Source organism: Pygocentrus nattereri, chromosome 11 (assembly GCF_015220715.1).
Source record: "Pygocentrus nattereri isolate fPygNat1 chromosome 11, fPygNat1.pri, whole genome shotgun sequence".
NCBI lineage: Eukaryota > Metazoa > Chordata > Actinopteri > Characiformes > Serrasalmidae > Pygocentrus > Pygocentrus nattereri.
Genome location: NC_051221.1, coordinates 30,134,770 through 30,157,381, shown reverse-complemented (window position 1 = coordinate 30,157,381; position 22,612 = coordinate 30,134,770). Strand labels below are relative to the sequence as shown.

At 39.2% G+C, this 22,612-nt stretch overlaps 1 protein-coding gene across 15 annotated transcripts in view; it reads left to right on the top strand.

Annotated features, from left to right (window-relative positions):
- The window catches only part of LOC108428399 (neuronal cell adhesion molecule-like), a 108,952-nt gene extending 94,466 nt beyond the window's left edge, over positions 1–14,486 (top strand). For 7 of the 15 annotated variants that reach the window (XM_017699361.2, XM_017699358.2, XM_017699356.2 and 4 more), the window contains 10 exons: positions 29–144; positions 1,152–1,368; positions 2,210–2,332; positions 2,807–2,983; positions 4,721–4,786; positions 5,179–5,301; positions 7,651–7,806; positions 8,454–8,585; positions 8,757–8,835; positions 12,772–14,486. In XM_017699361.2, coding sequence (XP_017554850.1) covers positions 29–144; positions 1,152–1,368; positions 2,210–2,332; positions 2,807–2,983; positions 4,721–4,786; positions 5,179–5,301; positions 7,651–7,806; positions 8,454–8,585; positions 8,757–8,835; positions 12,772–13,006 — 1,424 coding nt within the window. In that variant the 3' untranslated portion in view covers positions 13,007–14,486. The remainder of the gene's footprint in view (positions 1–28; positions 145–1,151; positions 1,369–2,209; positions 2,333–2,806; positions 2,984–4,720; positions 4,787–5,178; positions 5,302–7,650; positions 7,807–8,453; positions 8,586–8,756; positions 8,836–12,771) is intronic. The other 8 variants (XM_017699365.2, XM_037542529.1, XM_037542530.1 and 5 more) reach the window with 3 other exon arrangements.
- Positions 14,487–22,612: the final 8,126 nt, after the last annotated feature.

The following is a 22,612-nucleotide window of genomic DNA, read 5'->3' as shown; positions in this document are numbered from 1 at the left end:
AGAAGCACATTTTCTATTTATCTCACAGTGCCAGTGGAAGCTCCAGAGATTTCCCGGGTTCTGGTACAGAACAGCACTCTGGCAGAAGTGAACTGGAGATCAGTACCAGCAAAATCAGTGCGTGGGAAACTACAAGGCTACAGGGTATGTCTTGCTATTGATGTATTTGCACTTAATACTATGTGTATACTATGTAAATAATGTGTTTAAAGATATTTGATATGTAGATAGTATGAAAATATTGTATATTTTCACAGAAAGCGACAGAAATTAGCTCAACCCACTTGTATGCTAAGTGACAGCAAATGACAGTATAAAGCCCTGTGATTAGAGAACTATTATTGTGTCAGATTCCTCATATGCAGTTCACTAGCTTTGAGTTGTATTAAAAAAGCAGCCCTAGTCTTACTGCTCCTCAGAGAGACCCTCACACTGTCTCTGTAAAGACTGCACCATGACAGAACCCATTCTGGGAAAGACCTCCTTTTTCCATGCAGGAAAGCAGTGTTATCTGCTACTGCAGAGTTCTTACTAGAATGAAGTCAGCCTGAGCGTTGCTCTAACCACAGATTTGGTCTCAATGGGATCATGAGATTTTATCACAATTCATATCTGTGTTATGATGTTGAGTCTTAGTAGATCTGCACACAGCTTTGCTGACTTATGAAAACTATATGACCCAGAGGATTTATACCCTGCTTCGTATACACTGCCCATCAAAAGTTTTGGGGAAATTGTTTTCTGAGTTGTTTTTCATGGTTCCTTTTTCAAAAACCTGTAAAGGTTTGTTTAACATTAAACATCCAACCATTTATGCACATAAGGTTTGAGTGTTGATGAGTTCTGACATCAATAGGGCATATGTGGGCTATGACATTATTCCCAAGGTAGCAAGTGATTTTAAATGCTCATTTTTAGCTCCTTAAATTCTAGGCTTATTATTTAGTAACTGTTATGAATTATTTGGTAACTGCCATGAAACTAGAACTCTGTGGAGTTATGAGATTAAGCAGGGAACAGTGGACCATATGTGACTTCTTGGCAGAAAAAAAAACACAAAACATCAAAACTAAGTGTCCCCAAACTTTTGATGACAACATGAACTGATTCAAGTGCAGTATCATTATGTAAACTGGGCTTCCACATCTCAGGTATATTACTGGAAAGAAAGAAGCCTGCACAAGCACAATGGCCATGGACACCCTCACCACATGGAGCAGCAGACACTGACCTTCGGTGAGAACAGGAGCCACGGCAAACTGCCCGGCCTACATCCTTACAGCCTGTACAAGGTCAACATCAGGGTGTTTAATGGGCGTGGAGAGGGACCTGCCAGCACAAGTCAGCAGTTTGAGACTCCTGAAGGAGGTAAGCGTTGGAGTAGTGTGCAGTATCAGGCATATTACATTAATGAATGAGATGATTTGATGATATTTTAGACAAGAATGAATAATTATGTTCTCCTTGGGTGGATAAGACTATATAATGTTATGATGACTCTCATTAAAACCTGTTAAGCCCTAAACTTCTCAAGACCAAACACAAGTTCCTTTTTCCTGTAACATAACAAAAGTGAAATTATGTAACCAACGTAGATAGTTTGAAATCAGTGGGAATATGAATATTATGAGTGTTTATTTCTTCACAATGATTCCTATTATGGTTCTTTAGAAAATGATGCTATGCATCATAAAATCTCATTATGTCTTATTTTGGACATAATATAAGAAGAACCACTTCACTGGAAAAGACAAGTATGCTTGAAGTAATTGAATGTGAAAGAGGAAGAGGACAACCATCATCAGTGTAGATGGAGACAGTCAAAGGAATCATGAATGAGCCTTTAAGAAGCCTGAAGACCCAAACACTATCCAAAGAATTGTCATAAGTCAGAATTGACTTGGTGGCACTTAATACTTACAAGTGAAAATTATTTATAAAAAGTATACCAGCTACAAAAAGTAGCTGGTTGACCTTATAACACTGTAGTGGAACAAAGACAAAATAATACAAAAAGCTGTTTTTGGGCATAATACATACATACATTTTATTTTGGCACGAAAACAAGCACTTACTTTATTGAATATTATTACAGTTGATTCTGATCCATGCAGTTGGATCAACGCATCACAGTGTACTTTTTCACTCCTAATAGAGACGGCTTCACTCTTAAATGTATTCCTTAAACATCTGTGCCTTTTTTCTCCAGTTCCTGGTCAACCAGCATTCCTAAGGGTAACCGACAACAATTTAGACTCTCTAACTCTGGAGTGGGGCCCACCACATGAGAAGAATGGCCGTCTCACAGGATACACCCTCAAATATCACTCAGGTGAGTCAGCACGTAATCCATGCAGAACATGGCTCAGTTGTGGAATTACAGAGTGGGTTAAGAGATTACACTGAGGCATGGGTAGCGATCATCCTCAGTGGATCCGTGAGCACATGTGGATATCCTTAATCTCTACAGATATCAGGATATGGTTTCAGTTTATAAACAAATTAGTTCCATGCTGGAAAAGATTTTACTACATTGGTAATGTTTCACCCTACCTAATAATTTGTGTTGTGGTGTTTTAAATATGTTCAAATGTATATATGTGCAGTATATGTATGTTTTTATGTGTGTATATGCATGTTGTTGAATTTATGTCATAGTGAATCATGGAAAATTCATTAGTTTTCTTCAGACAGAACACACACATTTTTACATGATAAAACACTCCATCAGGAAGGTTAAAGGTTTGGTGACTTCTCATCCTACCTTCCGTTCCTCCCTCCTACCAATCCCATTCCACCTCTCTAGTCAATAACAGCAATGAACTTGGCCACTTGGAGGAGCTAACCGTGCCGGCCAATGAGACCAGCATCACTCTGCACAACCTCAAGTACAGCACGCGCTACAAGTTTTATTTCAGTGCCAAAACACTCAAAGGACCGGGCCCCAGCATTACTGAGGAGTTTGCCACAATAATGGATACAGGTATGTTACTTATACTTTGGCACAAAATTGGTACTTTCAAGCCAGCTTTCCTGCAGCGCAGGATTTAAAAGTACCATCTTAATTAACATCAAACAAAAGGGAAAACTGCCCACTGCTTCAATTAAGTCTGAAAAAAGATTACATTTTACTAATGCTCTATACTTGTCTGTTGTATTTTTGCATTGTGTTTGGCATTGTTCTCTGTAATATGCATAGTTTTATTATTTTTTTTTGTATAAATGTCCTCTCACACTGGGTCAAAATGGCTGTCATTTGTTTAGCTTGATGAGTTTCTGTTTGTTGGATGAATACATCAGATCAATTTTGCATCAAAGACAAACAAAAGCATGATTGAAGAATGGAGTCATACAGTATCTAAGCATGCTAGCCAAAGGCGACTGACCCTTTACTGCCTGTTATGCTGTATACAGAGTCCAGGGTTAAATATTGTGAATCATGTCTATTTGTGAAATGGAGAACCTCCTTTCCTCCTGACTTTTGCAAATGATACGGCATGCTATGCGACATATTAACTGTTGTTTACTTCCTTGTCGAGTTTCATCCACTGTCATAATAATCTTTGGTAGCTTTCTCCTGCCACAAAATTAGTACTGACCTTCGCTCAGTGTGTGAAGCTAGTGTTGTTTTTTTCCACCCACACACACTTGGAGGAGAAAGTCTTTATAGTAAGGTCTGTGTAAGCTAACAGAAATCCAGATTGGCCAGAACATTGCTAGTGTTGGGGAGGAGAGGGGGATGCTTTTATTCTCCAAGTCCAGTGAGAACATGGCCAAATGTGAATCCTTACAGATAGTGATTCCCAGATTTGCTTTTTTTCAGTTTCATCACTCAGACGTTTATTTTCAGTAGTCATTTGATGTCATGTAGAAGAAAAGCATTTTGCTACAAGTATGTTGCTGTCATTCATTCCTTTACTTCAGAAAAACAGGGTAGAATGTGCAATCAAACAGCATAGCTAACTCATTTTAGATAGACTACATTTTTGACAGCAACTGCTTCAATTGCAGGTAGAACAAAGAATGGCTACAACAGTATGCAACAACACACTGATCCTTTCAACAGTACAGTAAGCTATATGTCTAGGAAGATTTCAAGTCAGGTCAGTTTAAGCCAAGGTGGCTAGACTTTTGGCCTAATCTTAATTTCGTTTCGACTGATTTGAGGTACATAGTAGGTTAGTTAATGTTTTTCATCCATTTGGATGTACGTCAGCTATGTTGTTCTGTGCTATTGTTTCTCTTACATGTTCTTATGCATTGTGTGGGCACAGGCACCTCTATTCCTTGCATGCAGCCCACATACAGCATCTTATATTCTGCTATTGAAATCAAACAGCATGCCTCAACTTCAGGCTTGGTCTGTACTCTGTTTTCCAGTGTAGCAATGAGCAAAGGATTTAACCTGAAGGAGACAAAATTAAAAGTTGTTTTGTCTGAGTTGGTGCATGCCCTCAGTATGCTCTGTCTGACCATTTCATATATTCTGTTTATTTTTTAAATGGAAAGCCTCCTTTCCTCCTGACTTTTATAAAGGATACCCTTTACTGCCTGCTATGCTACATACTTATTCTTGCCAGCTTGCAGGCCAGTGGTCCTTGACCTGTCATAATCTACTTGTGCTCTGTTTGTGATCTGTTTGTGTTGTGTCTTCTATGTCTTCTTTGTGTGTGAATGTGTGTGTGTGTGTGTTTCTTGTGCCTTTTCACCTTTTTTCTAGGGATTCCAGCTTCCCCCTATCCACTCTCCCCAACTTCCCAGTTTCTGCGCCCCCCTCATCACAAGGGTACATGTGATATAGAAGCAGACCTAGCTCTTAACACTTCTAACCTTAACATCTGATTGATTTCAAGCTTGACGCTAACGGCCGAGGCACCTAACATTAATTTTATTTACCAAAATCTCTTGCAGTATATTTAATATCAATAATCATTTGGGTAATGGTAATATTTAAAATTCCCCCTAGTTGTGTTCACTTATCTAAACCCCACATAAAAACCTAGTCATTGTCATTAAATGCAAGTTATTGTGTGATTTCAATGATTTTACACCCATTTTGGTGATGCAAATTTCACGTAAAATCTAGTGAATTGCTTCAATAATCATATCTTTTTAAAGTCTCTGCACATGTATGAGCATCTGGCCTCACTCTTTTTTTTTTCTTTGTTGTTTGCCTAGCGCTACCAGTGTCTCCGGTGTTTGGCAACGTTAGCTCGTCTGTGGGCGAGGATGGAGCGCTAATCACTTGGGAGTACTGGGGGCCAGAAAAACACATTTATGTTGAATATATTGTTGAAAACAGTAAGATATGTTTTTAGTTTTAATATTGTCTTTGTAGATGGAAAGGGATAAGATTTAAAAGCATAAGAGAAGAATAAGGCATGAATAAGCCTGAGGATAGATTGGATGAGCCTGTTAATGGTTAAATTGTAGTTTACTCCCAGATTAGCCCTAACGTCCAAGAAACCAGCCCTTAGTTGGAATTGGTCCAGGGATAAATATTGTGACATGCTGGACTAATATACACTGCTCAAAAAAATAAAGGGAACACTTAAGCAACACAATATAACTCCAAGTAAATCAAACTTCTGTGAAATCAAACTGTCCACTTAGGAAGCAACACTGATTGACAATCAATTTCACAGCTGTTGTGCAAATGGAACAGACAACAGGTGGAAATTATTGGCGATTAGCAAGACACACTCAATAAAGGAGTGGTTCTGCAGGTGGGGACCACAGACCACTTCTCAGTACCGATGCTTTCTGGCTGATGTTTTGGTCAATTTTGAATGTTGGTGGTGCGTTCACACTCGTGGTAGCATGAGACGGACTCTAAAACCCACACAAGTTACTCAGGTAGTGCAGCTCATCCAGGATGGCACATCAATGCGAGCTGTGGCAAGAAGGTTTGCTGTGTCTGTCAGCGTAGTGTCCAGAGGCTGGAGGTGCTACCAGGAGACAGGCCAGTACACCAGGAGACGTGGAGGAGGCCGTAGGAGGGCAACAACCCAGCAGCAGGACCGCTACCTCCGCCTTTGTGCAAGGAGGAACAGGAGGAGCACTGCCAGAGCCCTGCAAAATGACCTCCAGCAGGCCACAAATGTGCATGTGTTTGCACAAACGGTTAGAAACCGACTCCATGAGGATGGTATGAGGGCCTGATGTCCACAGATGGGGGTTGTGCTCACAGCCCAACACCGTGCAGGACACTTGGCATTTGCCAGAGAACACCAGGATTGGCAAATTCGCCACTGGTGCCCTGTGCTCTTCACAGATGAAAGCAGGTTCACACTGAGCACATGTGACAGACGTGACAGAGTCTGGAGATGCTGTGGAGAGCGATCTGCTGCCTGCAACATCCTTCAGCATGACCGGTTTTGGCAGTGGGTCAGTAATGGTGTGGGGTGGCATTTCTTTGGAGGGCCGCACAGTAGCCTGACTGCTATTAGGTACCGGGATGAGATCCTCAGACCCCTTGTGAGTCCATATGCTGGTGCGGTTGGCCCTGGGTTCCTCCTAATGCAGGACAGTGCTAGACCTCATGTGGCTGGAGTGTGTCAGCAGTTCCTGCAAGATGAAGGCATTGAAGCTATGGACTGGCCCGCCCGTTCCTCAGACCTGAATCTGATTGAGCACATCTAGGACATCATGTCTCGCTCCATCCACCAATGCCACGTTGCATCACAGACTGTCCAGGAGTTGGCGGATGCTTTAGTCCGCCACCTCATCAGGAGCATGCCCAGGCGTTGTAGGGAGGTCATACAGGCACGTGGAGGCCACACATAATACTGAGCCTCATTTTGACTTGTTTTAAGGACATCACATCAAAGTTGGATCAGCCTGTAGTGTTTTTCCACTTTAATTTTGTGTGTGACTCCAAACCCAGGCCTCCATTGGTTAATAAATTTGATTTCCATTGATTATTGTGTGATTTTGTTGTCAGCACATTCAACTTTGTACAGAACAAAGTATTCAATGAGAATATTTCATTCATTCAGATCTAGGATGTGTTATTAGAGTGTTCCATTTATTTTTTTGATCAGTGTATTATGCTGTTATTACAAAACCTTTGGTAAATACATATAAAGATGGTCTATATTTGATATGTTGTTTAATTTGGGGGGAAAAAAACGTAAAGCTTATTAACAAGTACAACGTGTAATTCTATTGACTGAATTTTGGTAATTGAGCAGTGTAACAATGACAGTTTTTTGATGTAGAGATCTCATTAATGTTATAATTAGTTCTGGGATTTGTCTTGATAGATGATGGATATTTTCTTGTCCTGCTTTCAGTAAAATCACTTTAATATTACATGTTACAGTATGTCAATGGCCTAATAATTTAACTTTTTTGGGGGGAAGAACTCATGTCATACTAATATACAAACCATTGACATTCACACCTCATTGAGTTCATTTAAATTTAATAACTGTATGTCATGTACACTTATTATAGATTTTTCATAGAATTAATTATGCTAGTAAGATAGATAGACTAAACTTAAAACTTTTTTAACTTAAAAAAAAGATTAATATTGATGATGAGTGGTTGTAGTGACCTAACTTATTGCATGAAGTGTGTAGAATATAGTAATTTGCAACGCCAGAGTGTGGATTTGATGTGTTCCTCTCACTGGAACCCCCTTAGGCAATGAAGACTGGCAAAAAGAGATGGTAAATGGATCGCAGTCCCATGTGCTTAAAGGTTTAAAGGAAGGGCTGGCATACAAAGTGCGTCTGGTGGCTAAAGGCCACACAGACCAAACAGTCCACCGTTCTGAGGAGTTACTGGTAACACTACCAGGTGAGGCCCTGATTGGCCTTGACCCCGTGGCTTCATGGGAAATGTAGTTTATCTGTTGCAGACCGGCATGAGCTTTTAAATCCTGCATCCCATTTGTGACTCATGTGGAGTGTCTTTGTTCCTAAGCATGATCACTTGTTTTCAGGCCATCGAGTAGAAATATTCAAGACTTTTTCATCTCTGTTGAGTTATATAGTTCCTGCATGATATTTGTGTTTACATAGAACAGTATATCTATCAAGTTCTGTATGATTATATGATAATACTACACTTATGAGAGACCTGTCATCATTTTGGTTCTATCTCCCTTTGAAACCCCCCCCCCTTGTGTGATTTTTCTTTTTTATGAATACTTTTGTGACTCTACAGTGCTCATAATCATGCATTAATGAAAAGTAACCTAGTGAGCGCATGTCTTTCATCATCAGGAGGTTGAATTATTTTAAGCACAGTCAGTATATAACTGAACTGAATGAACTGCAACTATCGTAATAAAGCTCCAGTGTTTTTCTTTGTACCCATTGAGAATGTTCCTCTCCTCATCCATTTGTGGACATCAGTGGATTTGCACGTCAGCTATAGGTCGATACTTTGCTATAGCTATCATTTTTTGTCTAACTGACCCTCCTTACTCTCCCTTCCCTCAGCTATGGCCAGTAGACAGGTGGACATTGCTACCCAGGGTTGGTTCATTGGGCTCATGTGTGCCATCGCTCTCCTTATTCTGGTTCTCCTCATCGTCTGCTTCATCAAGAGGAACAAGGGGGGCAAATACCCAGGTGAGAAAAAAGCCAGAATACATTGTACTTGTAACAGTGAATATCTGTTTTCAAGGTCTGTTTTCAATGTTTATTTGATAATAGTTGGGTTATCTTGGTATATGGTCCACTGGAGCTACACAACAGAGAACCTCACATTCTCCTTTACTAAAGTTCTACTTGTTTTGCCAGTGAAAGAGAAGGAAGATGCACATGCAGATCCTGAGATCCAGCCCATGAAGGATGATGATATAACTTTTGGAGAGTACAGGTGAGAGAACAATGAGCAGGCCTGTGGGGAAAACCTCCCTTCTCCCTCTACCTTCACCCCAAAACAGCCCTCTGGAGAAAGTCTTTTTTCCCCATCATGAACTATCACACCTGCTTCAGCTGTGAAGAACATGGGACTACGAAGGACAGGAAACCTCATTATCTCTGGAGTTAAAGCACAGCTCGTCCCTGGTTTTATTTATTGGGGCAGGTTGGCCTTATTCTTCTATGCCATAAATGTGTTAATGGTTGATTTTTCACCAACTGTTTGATGGTGTAAGACATCCATAATACTCAAAATGCAAGACATTAGTTCAGGTACTCTCCTTCTTGTTGGTTTTACAGAATTTTTAACTTTCATCATATATAATAGAAGCAGGTTATATATTTACTCTTGCTCTGCATTTATGAAAGTTTAACTGTCACAGTTTTAGACAGATTATACATGCTTGTTTGCCTCTTTGATTTGAGTTCATTGAAATCAGCTGGCTGAATAATTATGCAAATGCAATATGCATTCATATCCATAATACAGAGTATCCATACATTGTTGCTGTCATAACAAAACCGAAATGGTAACGTTAAAGGGGGGTCCAAAAGCCACAACGAAAATCATGGATTTTTACCTGGAAATAAACAGAATTCTTGAGAAATTCAAACAAAGAAAAGTTATAACAAGTAAAATGATCAAGGAATATTCAAGACTGCACTATTTCTAGGTCATTAATGAATTTAAGCAAATTGGTGATATTGGCCATGTTAGTGCCTTTGTACAAAAGGCCAGAGTCTTATTACTTCTACTGAAGCTTGTGTTTAAATGGCTCTTAGTTGAAAATGATCCACCGATTAGAAGCTTTTGCACAAACATGTGGAGTTGATGCCAGCTTGAGTGCATGCCATTATTAAAGCAAAAGGTGGTCATACCAAATACTGAGAAGTTCTGAAATTCATGTATATATTTAAAAGATTCTACTTTTGTTATGCTGATAAAATTCTATGTAATTCAGAACTTTGTATTAAATTAGGAAAGAATGCAAAATAGAAGCATTATCACTGGTGGTCTCCGATTTTAGATGGTATTCTATTTCAGAGAGATTTTATTTTAGATGGATTTTAGATGGTACATTCCTTACTTTATTGTAGAAGGACACTTTCTATTTGTCTGTTTTTATGAAATGTTCACAGCCTGAGGAGCAGCAGAAATCTGAAAAAAATGCGTGCAAAGGTGTTGGTACGACAGTGACTAGGAAAACATTCAGTTAACTGAGCACAGAGAAGATTCTCTTACTACTGAAAGCAATTTTCTTATGATGTTTGCTATTGTAATCAGTTTCTTCCTGGTCTTTAGCTGCTTATCAAGTTGCGTGCACACAAGCGATAAAAATCAAGCACTTTACTTTTCAAACACTGTACTTTTCAACATTTTTTGTACTTTATTTTTTGCTTAAGCTTACATATGCTGGTCTTGGTTTTATGCCTAATATTTTGTATATTATTAACACATGACTTTTTTATTTGCTGTCCTTTTATTTTCAATTTGTAATTAATCTAAATGATGATATATATATACATATATATAACTTAATGTACTATGCATGGCTGTACATAAAATGTCTTTAGATAAATGTTTTGAGTGGATGATGTACAAAGTCATGAATATATGTACGTTTACGTATGATACAGTACATAGCACAAGAGAGGGCCATAGTTTTCTGCTAACAAGATGTTTTTTTATTTCTACTTTTCCATTTAAACTCATTGTGTCAGCTTGCTGGACTGGAGTATTTTGTAGAAGTTTCTTATGAGACTGATGAGTCCTGTGATGAATACAGAAGAACATGCAGTTGTAATATGAGGACTGAATAGCTGGGTGTCCATAGCCTATAGAAATACTGAGCACTCATAGAGCCCAGTGGTGACAATTAGTTGATGATTTTTGCTTTTTTCATTGTTTATACACCAACATGTTTTTATGTACTGAAGCATATTTACGCTGTTTTGTGAATTTTGATGGAGCGTTTTTATTACCCTCCCATGTTTAACCCCTCTAACCCCAATGACTAATTATTTCACTTGTTGTCTGGTCCTCATTCTTTTTCCACATTCACCTTTTGTAATGATTGTCGTGTGTGTTTACATGGCACTGATTTCTTGCTCTATCGAGGTCAAGACAAGCCTCCATGTTTAAATGATTTAGTGACAGTCACGTCTTCAGGTCAGAGCCTCTGAAGCTCCTGCCCTTGCATTACAGTAGCTCACAGTTGATCTTAGCTTCCAGTATGTCATGTCCCGGACAGAGATTCAGTATGAGCATCCTTTTTGACCATTGTTGTTCATTCTCTCTGCGATCAGTGTTCTGTCGGTTGGATGTAGGTGTGGGGGAAGGTAAGGAGGAGACTGCCAAACTTGCATGTGGAAAGCTGACTGAGATTAGAAGAGACAAAAAGCCTTCCACGTCGTTTCAGGATTACACTTTACTCATACTCCCCAGCCATGAAGCTAAATGGTATCATACACATGACTTCATCTAGTCCCAACTGCGAACAATTACTCGCAGTGAGTTCAGAGACAATAGTGCATCGTTATTGATGCTTTAAATGTTTATGATAGCATTATAGAGCTTTTCTATGGCAAAGGACTCAATTTAAGTTTATGTACTGTGCATTACAACAGATCATCACATTTATTTCAAATCAGCTGAATTCATTTCACATTTTGTCTTAACTGATCATTTGTTTATGTTTGGCTGTTAAGTATCTGCTTATCTGATCACATCATTGCGTTATAATGTCTGGATAATGATTGTTTACAAAGGCTGTGCACGGTCGGTGCTCATGTGACAGCGATATAAGCCTTATTCGCTGAGATTAAAATGACTAAAGCATTCAGTAATTAACAACAGTAACTAAGAAAATCTACTCTTTCAGAAAATGACCTATTTAATCACTTTTATTCTAGCGGTGGAAATTGCTGAGTTATAAATTACATAAATTAACCTTTTGTTACTACAGGCCGCTGTAGAATCATTACCAAGATAGTAACTCTAACCTTAACATCAATGTTGGTAATTACTGGGGGCTTGAGTAATTTAATCCTTTGTGAAGAGAGTGTGCTTCTATATATCATAACTTCACACCCTTGATTCATGTTCTGGCTTTTGAATATTGACATTTTGAGAATGACATATTTGACATGCTTGTTATTCATTAAGACATTCAGTTTTGCCTTGATTTTTACCCCATAAACCATGAATCAATCTGAATTTTTAAACTGTTTTTAAATGTATTTTAACTGAAAACATCACTTATTTGCAAATACATTGGATTATACCAGTTCTAGAGGTGGGCAATATGGCAAAATACAGTTATCCTGATACTTTAAGATGTTTTCACGAAGCTTGATATGTTATAATAATTATTTTTTCCTGGGAAGTTGTGTAACTTTAAAAAAACAGAAACTTTCTCTTAATCTGAAACTTTGAATACAGTGATTTCTATTCAACATTACACATACTGCCTGGCACCAAATCCAGTAAGACAGGACTAATTATTATGCTGTCTTTGTAATAAAACAGTTGTTCAGTCTTCTTTAAGGACTGACAGTCTCCACGATGAGTCTCCATGCTCAGGAAAGCATATTATGAAATATTGTGACTGTAAGGGTAAACATTGTCCTATTGCCCAGCCCTGATCAGAACGAACAATCAATAGGATGCTTATTTAACAGTAACACTTTGTGTTTATTTGATAATAAAAGTACTATTGTCTCACTTTTACCTACAGTGACCTTTGACACTATATATGGCACATTTTTCTTTATTATACCAGGCATGTTGTTCACATCAGTGTTCCATCTTTTCTCATGAACAGCCAAGCTAATCTATGTGCGACATCTTTCATCATTCCCCCTGTAACACCTGCATGTTATTTTCTCCTAGTGACAATGAGGACCATAAACCATTAAAAGGGAGCCGCACCCCGTCCAGTGGCACCGTAAAGCGAGACGAAAGTGACGACAGTTTAGTTGACTACGGGGAAGGCGGAGATGGACAGTTCAACGAGGACGGCTCTTTTATCGGGCAGTATAGCGGAAAGACAGAAAGGGACACTGTGCAGGGTCATGAGAGCTCAGAGGCCCCCTCACCTGTTAATGCCATGAATTCTTTTGTGTAAGTGCAGGGGACCTAGGTGATGCAAGTAGGATATGTTCAGTATGATTCGACTTCCAAATAGTTGCCTGTTACAGGAAAATGAAGTCAAATGAAGGACAGAATAAATTTAAAGAGTTAAAAATGTCTTGTGAGAGATCTCGCATGGAATGCACTAAAACTGGCATGCTGATGTGGACTGAGGACAGATGTGTTTGAAATCAGTGATTGTCGCATAAATTATAAGACTTATAAGTTCACTAACATCAGGCAGCCTTTCCGTTACTCCTAAAACACAATTATGTCAGTGCTGCATGCTTAATGTGCTACTATTACACAAACCATATTGTCACAACTATGAAACCTGCGGCTTAAGAAAGAAGTAGCTCATTTACTTGGGCCTTGTGGTGCTTCTCTGAAATACTAGGTATGCCTTCTTTATGTTTCTAGTATTATATGAAAATTGTACATGTAAAACGAACCAGTGCTGCAAAATTTTTGCTATAATGTACACTTATAATTACGTCTTTTTTGACAAGACAAAAATATGTATGTAAATAATTGTAGAAAGAAAGACTTTATCCTATATAATGGATGGAATGTGTGAGCTTAGAGATGATAGGGCAGATCAGATATTTAAATTACATTCGGACAAACTCCAGAGGTGCCATTGTCCCAACACTGCGCCACCCTTATTTGATTTGATTTTCTTTTTTTTTTCTTTTTCTTTTTTTTTTTTTTGCTCACACCCAAAATGTATTCATACTGCATCTGCACATGCTGTGTCGCTTCGACATGCATGAGCCTCATTAGCTGTCCACTGTCATCACCTTGACCTGCATGCGAACTCTGTTGGTTCCCATGGCAACCAAGCCATAGCAACCCAAACCGGCTTCGATGTGTGAATTCCTCAGATTGAAACATGGGAATAGTTTTCATTCATGCACCCCTTTTAGCACAGCAGCTGCATTCGGCCATGATAACGGGTGCAGGGTGGCCTTTTACTACATTGTGCCTTTTTTTTGAGAAGTGCAGTTCCGGTTCAATTTACAGCAGCTATTCTAGTGTGTAGGCAATTAGGTGGAGAGAAAGAGCAAGAAGGTGTTTATATGAACCGGAAATGATATTCATGAGGTTAATGGAAATGGCATTTGGCTTTCTCAGATTTTATCTGGGTCTTTTTTTCTGAGCAACAGAATGGACACTGCAGGCTTTGCTCTTTGCCTCATTCAGTTTCAGTATATTGGTTGATAGTTTAGTGCACTGGGTTTGGATTGTGTGTGCGTGTGTGTGTGTGTGTGTGTGTGTGTGTGTGTGTGTGTGTGTGTGTGTGATTGTGTATGGTTGCTGGAAGTGTGTGTGTGTGTGTGTGTGTGTGTGTGTGTGTGTGTGTGTGTGTGTGTGTGTGTGTGTGTGTGTGTGTGTGCGCACTAAACCTTTTGTGCATATGTGTGTAAAAACAATGTGTTCATGTTACTTTGTATAATCCCATTTTTGTCCATTGTTCAAAATTAAGACCCTTGCCAGTGAATGGATGGATTTTCATGAATTTTGGGTTTCAGATAACTTGCATCAAGTTTTAATTTCAAATGTATGTGTTTATGTAGATATATTGTTGAATTTGTAAATAATACGATGACGTGTTTGGCTTACAAGGAAATCAAGTGGAAGTCAATGAAGCGTTATTGAGATGTGAGGACGTGTTGAGTTTGTTGTATTCCACCATTATCTTCTTTTGCTGTGATCACTGTACACTGTTTTAGATTGATTCATTCTCTTTTGTGAGCTGTGGAGATTTGTTTTTCTTCTTCCTGCCATCTCAACTGACGGAATTCATCAACAGCTTCATTAAGCACAACAGAGAGGACTGTAATTTCCGCAAGTGATGATTCATCATATAACTGAGATCTATGTATTAGAATCATTATTCAATACCGTCATCTGCCTCTTTGATTTCTCTACATACTAGACCTGCAAAGTGTTTTTGTACTTAAAAAAGCGCAAAAATGTTACTTTCCAGATTTTACTAACAGTTTTACATTTCATTTGTATTTAAGTTTCCCCACTTGAGAGTTCGAGAATGAAATTTCAACAACTCTAAATTTAATATTGAATAAATAAATATTACTATATTACTTTTTCTCATGGTGTCGTCATTCTGTTCCTCACATACAGTGAATCTGGTTTCTATGTGACAGGGCACCCACGAAACCTTATGTTGGGTGGAGTGTCACTGTTATTCAGCACTCGTCTACATCATTCAAAGGGTTGAAGTTAACGTACAAAACCAGTAGTGCCGGTTTTTATCTGAATGGAGTTATATGATTATTATCATACTATTATTATTTTGTTAATTATTGTATTACATTAAATTCTATACATAGGTTCAGTTTCCAGTGTCCAATTTTCAACACATGCTGTAAACACATACAGTTCTGTACAAAAAACAGAGCGCCCTTCATTTACTTAATTTCCTGTTGAAACGGCCATTGGCACATCAAAATTTAATGTGCCTTTATTACACCTTCTATTACCTTTGAGAGATTTGCTTTCAGTTGTTCAAAGAAATTCTTGTTGATGTTTTCCACAAGTTCAGTTCCATTTTTTGCAAGGTTGCATTTTCTACTCCAATCCTGAACACATTCATTGATGTTGAGGTCTGGACTCTGAGATGGTCAGTCCATTTTTCTGAGAACTCCAACAGCTTCTTTATTTGATTTGCAAATGTTTTTTCTCTCTGTCTCCTATTCTCAGTAACAGCTTACTGACATCCTTTCAGCCTCATAGTGCTGACTTATTCTTCTCACAGTGGAAGGATGGACAGAAACACCTGTGGATGTTTTCAGATCTGCAGGAAGAGTGGAGCTTGATTTTCTCCTCTCTCTCAAAGATGAAAGCCTTAAGAATAAATAACTTGCACTTAATCCCTGACGTTTGCATAGAGGTTTGCACAAGCACAAAATTTGCTTGGCAACTGTAAATGCAACTATAGTTAATCTGCCGGAAGTGAGTCTGACATATTCCCTGGCCTTGAAGAAAGCACACTGAAGTGTGTGTGTGTGTGTGTTTATGTGTGTGTGTGTATGTGTGTGTGTGTGTCCGTGTGCATGTGTGAGAGTGTGTGTGTGTATGAGTGTGTGTGTGTGCGTGTGTGTGCGCGGTGCGCGCGCGTGTGTGCGTGTGTGTGTGTGTGTGTGACTGTGAATTAGGCTGTGTTTGTGTAATGGGTGGGATTTTTCCATTCTCCCCCGCTGTTCAAATGAGGGCTATTTTCAGAGCTGAGAGATTTTAGAAGAAAGATAAAACACAGAAAAGCTCTGCTGATGCGCCATGGTGGTCACATAACAGCACACACACACAGGGACCCAGAGAGCCGAGGGGTCAGTTCAGTGAAGACGTTACATCAGCAACAAAGGAGAGAATACCAAGTGTGTGAACCGTGACGATGTGTTTATTTCTGTCATTGTTTTATTTGTGCAGTAATTGAAGCAGAGAGAGCAAACCTTGGGCCATCTGTTGGATGATTACAGAGCAACTGTGTCAGGAAGCACAGACGTCTGGTGGGTGTCTCTTGGACCCCCTTTAACTGGTTGGCAAGAGTTCTGTGCCTTCTGTTCCCGAACATTTTATTTCCCGAATAAATGCATCCAGGTCTTCAAAATACGGTTTCTTGAAGTCAAGATGGCAGATACCCTACGCTCTTTAGCTCAGAGTAGAGCTGATACAGCGGAGCACTGAGAGAGACTTCAGGTGTGGACAAACTCTCAGGTCTCTGTATTTCTCCTATGCTGATTAAGCACAACGTTGCTTGGGAAAAGCACATTAATCAAAACAGAAGGCTGAAAATGGCTTAAGCAAGATCTTAAGGAAACAGTACAATACCACAAACACATTCCAGCCACCCACAGCCTTCTTCAGTACAATGTTCTGAACAACCATCTTCTTGTAGTATGTTCGATCTTTTTTAAGCCAGGATTTTGTTTTCTTTGGATCAGTGCGGGGGCTTTCCCAAGCAGTTCTCAGATTGATTTTTTTTATCATCTAACTATTGTTTCAGTGATCTTGCTGCGGTCTAGTCTGATTAACCTCTTGAACCCTAGGATTATTATTTAGTCATTGATCTTAAGATTTATTTTTCAAGAACCATTCTAAATGATTCAGTAACTACTATGAAATGAACATATAAGTTATGTAGTTATGAGTGAAATACTACAGCTCTTCTCATATTTCCAGTCTCATATTTTCCAAATGTATCCCATTATCCCACCCAACTAGCTGCATCTATTAAACTGCCAACATATCAGTACTAAATAAATCATTTTTTCACTGCATACTAAGTTGTTATTTCAGTTTTGAAAGCACAGACTGGCAAGTGGTGGAGCATCAATGTTGTCTTATTATACCCCTGAACTAGTGTTCCACTGGAGCCACTCCTCTAGTGCCATCTAGTGTAGGGGTGTGAAGTATGTCAACTGACAGACGTTTATACCAGTCACAATAGAGGCTTTTTCACTTTGACTACCAGAACAAGGGGTTCATTCAGGTGGAAGTGAGAAAAAATACCTGTAGTGCCTAATCCATGCAGTAGTTATGCAAAACGATTGAATTAAATCCAGTTTTTCTGTTCCTCGCTAAAGCATTTCCACCAACTAATAACAAGGCCAACAATACATGGAATCCAGTGGAGCTACTATGACCTCATCTGCATAACTGCTTCCTATAGTTTCTATTCATTATTAGCAGCATTAACATTCAAGGGTGGTGCTTTCATATTACCTCTTCATCAAACTAATTGCCTCTTTGTGTTTAATTTGGCTTAATTGGCTTAAGCAGCCCAATTTTCATTTGTCATCACAGCTAAATGAAAATGCATGAGTTAATCTTATTTGAAACACAGATGAAATAACTCATCACTCCACCTCTATTTGCTATATTTCTTTCTTACAGCAAGGCTTCTGCTCCCATCTCTGTCTTAGCAACATTCACCCCCCAGCATTAAAACAAGCCAATCAGAGTTCAAAGATCCACACTGCACTAGCCTAACAGCAAAGGCCCCATATGTTTATATATATAATATATATATATAGTACTATTTTGGCCAGTTACAGCAGCTGCCTGATGGGAGTTTTTATTTTTTTAATGAAGCGAAAGGATTCTGAAATCCTGCTATATCAGGGCTGATTGGTGATCATTGTCGCCATGCCAACATAGGCTCCTCATTGAACTCAAACACCATTCACCTGCCCCCCCCATGACTCATTTACTCTTGTCCCCTCTCCTGGGATTGTGAACGTGCTTGAACATTTGTGTGGGTGCGTGTCTGTGCATAACTAATGATTAATAATGTGCACTGATTCCTCCATTCAAAGCTATACATTTGTTGTGTACATTTGATAAACCAAGCCTCTGTATTTAGATATCTAATAACATATAAGACTACAAGTAATGCACAATGGTATCAACATCAGGTTGGTGTTAGTAGATAACTGTATTAAAGAATCATTGGCATTAGACACATTTCAATCTGACATTTGATGGATTTATTGTACTACTCTGCTAAATGATCTGCATTTCATTCATTTTACTGCATTTGTAATTCTCTACAAGTGAATGTTATATTTCTCCATAACACTCATCCAGATAGACTTAATCCCAGACCTGGAGACCAAGTCAAAGACCAAGACATTGTAGCAGTCGAGTCTGAGCCCAGATGTGGCTGAAACAAGGCCGCAGACCACACGGAGATGTTTTTCAGAGTATGTAAATAAAAATAAGAAATAGTGGAAAAACTGAAATTTGTTCGTAGTTCACTGCATGTTCCTTATCATGAATTAAGCATGATATATATTAATAAATAATCTTATTTTATAATATATTTGGTCAAATATAACACAAAATAACATAATGCACAATATATTATTGTTAAATTACAATCTTAGTCCAACTTTGCATTGTAACTTAGAAGCAAATGACAGGGAGGTTATTCTCTTTTCTTCTCTAAAACGTGTTCAGAATCATCCACCTAAAGTTAACGGGATATAAAGCTAACAGCATACATCCCTTTCTATAAAATAAAAACACAGTAATAATGACATCCTGATCTGCCTTCAGGGCATGTTTACATTCTGGAACCAATGAACATCAACAAACAACAAAAAATCCCCCGCTAAGCCATCATGGAAAGAATCAATTAGATCCTTGACCAGCAGGGACCAGGTTTTGTTAATATGTAGAGAAAGCACCGTAGAGAAAGGACTGTATCTTCAACACGTTTCCAGTCACCTCAGTTGGATTACCTCGCTCAGTTGGTGCTGAGAGCAATTTCTGAGTCCACTTTATCCCAAAACCAAGGCAAGGCCAAGTCTTGTTGATGTAGCAGAATCAGCACTGGTATCATTTAATACTTTATGTACATAAAAATAAATCTGTATTGAACCAACGATTCTAATATCAATGCATTCCTAAAGACTACACAGTCCTCATTCATCATTGTAAGGATATGTTGACTCACAGGACGTTAACCGGCCCTTTGCTGGCCATAAAACTAAACACTAAAAATCTCTTTTGGCGCACATAAAGAAAAAGAGTGTACTGGATGAAAATGATTGATTATTGAGAGCATTAACACTAATGAACACTTTTTCAGGCGTGATCTTCGCTTGTACAGGCTGTCTCTGATGTAAGTCTGTCCTTTTGTATCCTTATGCAAATTTGGCCTTTTGCTTTGGTGGCTTTGAAAGATGAATCAGCTAATTGCTTATGATTGTTCAGTGACATTTCCATATGGCAGACGAATGGCGTGGCAACACGACCACATCTGACGAAACAGACGGCGTTGTTGACGCAATCTATAAATTCTCTGTTTGTGATCAATTAGAATTTTTCTATAAAAGCAAAACCCAGTAGCTGACCTGGGGAGCAGTGTTCACTAGAGGTGAGAGAGGACCATCTATATTCATTGCTATTACGTTAGAGGTGGTAGACGTGTTTCTGACACAGAGGGAAGAGGTGAGTTTGTGGAAAAATCCTTGAGGTTCCTCACTTTCACTCGTCCCCCCATGATCTGCGCCAGTGGGTGGGTGATATGTAAAGTGTGAGCACTTTGTTCTATTGATCTGACACTAATGCCCTCCAAGCCTCTCTCCTCTTTCCATCTCTCCATCTTTCCATCCCCCACCCAACCTCTTCTCTCATCTTTTACCCCCTCTCCGATGACAGGGATGGGATTACTGCCCCCAAAATCATGCCCCCCGTGGATTTCACTGAGAAAGAAGGGGAGAAAGGGACGCGTGATTTTTGTATGTGTGGCATGGTGGGGAGGGGGTGTTCCCCTGATAGAGGCCCTCCCACTGATATGTGGAGACTAAATCAAGGATCGTAGCCCTTATGCCTCTCTAACCCCCTTCCCCCATTTCTAGCCCCTGAAAGCTCTTGCATCTCAGAGATTTCCTCAGTGGACGTGCACACTTGAATAGCTGCTTACATTTAGGATTTCTGCTCATAGAAAACATCACCTTCTTTGATTCATACAGGCGCATCAAGTATTAAACCTACACTATAGACTACAATCACACCCAACAGTTGAATCTTTAAAGCTGTTTGAACAAAAAGGAGAACCAGCATGTGCGGTAGTTAACAGTAACAGTGTGTAGAGAATCCTAAAGCCATACTTATTTAAAGGCTGTCTAATAATATCTAACATATTTCTATCATTTGTAGCCCACAATTCCTGTTTGCCTGCTGAATTAAATGTGATGAAGCATTAAATATAAAATGTGCCATTACTTTTGCACTTCAAATTTAGTTTTGTTTTTTCCCTCATATGTTAAATACAGCAAATAAACAGTAACTGCGCATTAAAATGATGCATACGACTGTGTGCACATGGCCTTTATTGCACACGCCTAATCATTGAGTAACACATGTGACAAAAGAATACTGGAGAATTTATGAACAGCTTATGTTTCACAAGATGACACCAGATGTTTGGAGACGTAAGTTGAAGTAAAACATAGGCATTGTGCTCTATTGAAGATTCTGATGCCCTGAAACTACTGTGCTAAATTTCAGACCTATTGTTCTTATTATTCTGCATCACTTTCATTTGAGGATGTTTTCATAGGACTGATTTTTCTTTACAACAATCTTAGAAATGGAACAAATCACTTTAGCTTAGGGACCCTTATGTCACTATGATGTCATGTACTTCATAAACATCTGATGCCATCTTGCAAACACTGAGATAAGCTCGTACGTAATTATTTATAAAAAAAAACAACAAAGATTACTATAAAGTGAGGATGAATTCAAATCCTTTGCTGACCACCCAAAAATGGAGCGTCTTTTCCCTTCTTCATATCAATGTTTGCATCAATGAAAAAACAGATCAAAAATGATGCCTCTTTTTGGCCAACCCTTCTCTTTTAATGTAGCAGGGCCAACTGACACATACCTGACATATATAGAGATATCTCTACCCTTTGACTGGTCTATAAAGAAAGATGTGATGCACCCTTTCTGCTGAGTCTGTGATTGACCTTGCTATTGTGTCTAAATGAGGATAAAGCTGTTACTTACTTGATTTTATTGATGCAATGTATTCTCATTATTTTCTTTATTTTCATTATTTAATTTTATTATGAACCAAACCATAGAACTCCAACCGTCATGGAATCAGTGAAAATGACTCCTTTATCTCATTTTTTGTAACGAGCTGATTTTTATTAAAGTCTTTACTGGGAGGTCCATCTGTGTGGTCTTGCTTACCAAAATCAAGCACAAGTCGTCTTCACAGCTTCCATTTAGCAAACCTTTCTTTAACCCCTAGAATTAAACGGGCCATTTTTGTTACTGTGACTTTAAGACTAACTTCTGTTCTGATTGGCTGAAATTCTCCTTATAAATGTACTGTGAATGAACGGCTCTCTGCTGAATGGGCGGATATATGTAAATAAGTGAAGGAATGAATCCAAAGCTCAGTGTTTGCAGTAAACGGCACAGTTTTAAAAACGTGCACCCTTTAAACGTCCCTCTTACATATACGTGTAATCACTTAACAATACGGGAAGCAATACACATTCATTAAAAGTGAACTACAGCAGAGCGGCTGAGGAAATATAACAGACAGACAGTTTTAATGACCAGTGTCTTCCACTCCTGACAGATAATGGCGTGTTTGGTTTCGCCTGATCTGATACGCAGTAATGTGACATCCTTCATGACGACATGCCCCGAGAGTGGAGGGTCGTCTCTCCTTCATCGACCCACACGACACCCTACACCCGCTACACGGCCGAGAACAGCACATGGAAGCTGCGTTTTCACAGCGCGTCAGTGCAGAAGTCGCTACATGTGAACAGCGAAGAGCGATGCTGTGGATTTTAACGGTCCAGCCGAAGACCGAGGCGACCGTTACCAATCACAGCTCTGTTCACAGCGGAATCAGCGCGAAAGCGTGTCTGGCAGCCGCGCTGGCCAATAGGAGCGCTCTCAGAGCCCTCCGCCATGGAGACCGTCGCTAGGTACCTTCCAATCAGTGCGCGCTGTAGTGACCGTTTCTAAGCGTCTTCCAATCAGAGCGCGCTGTGGCGACGGTCGCTATGCGTCCTCCAATCAGAGCGCACTGTGGAGT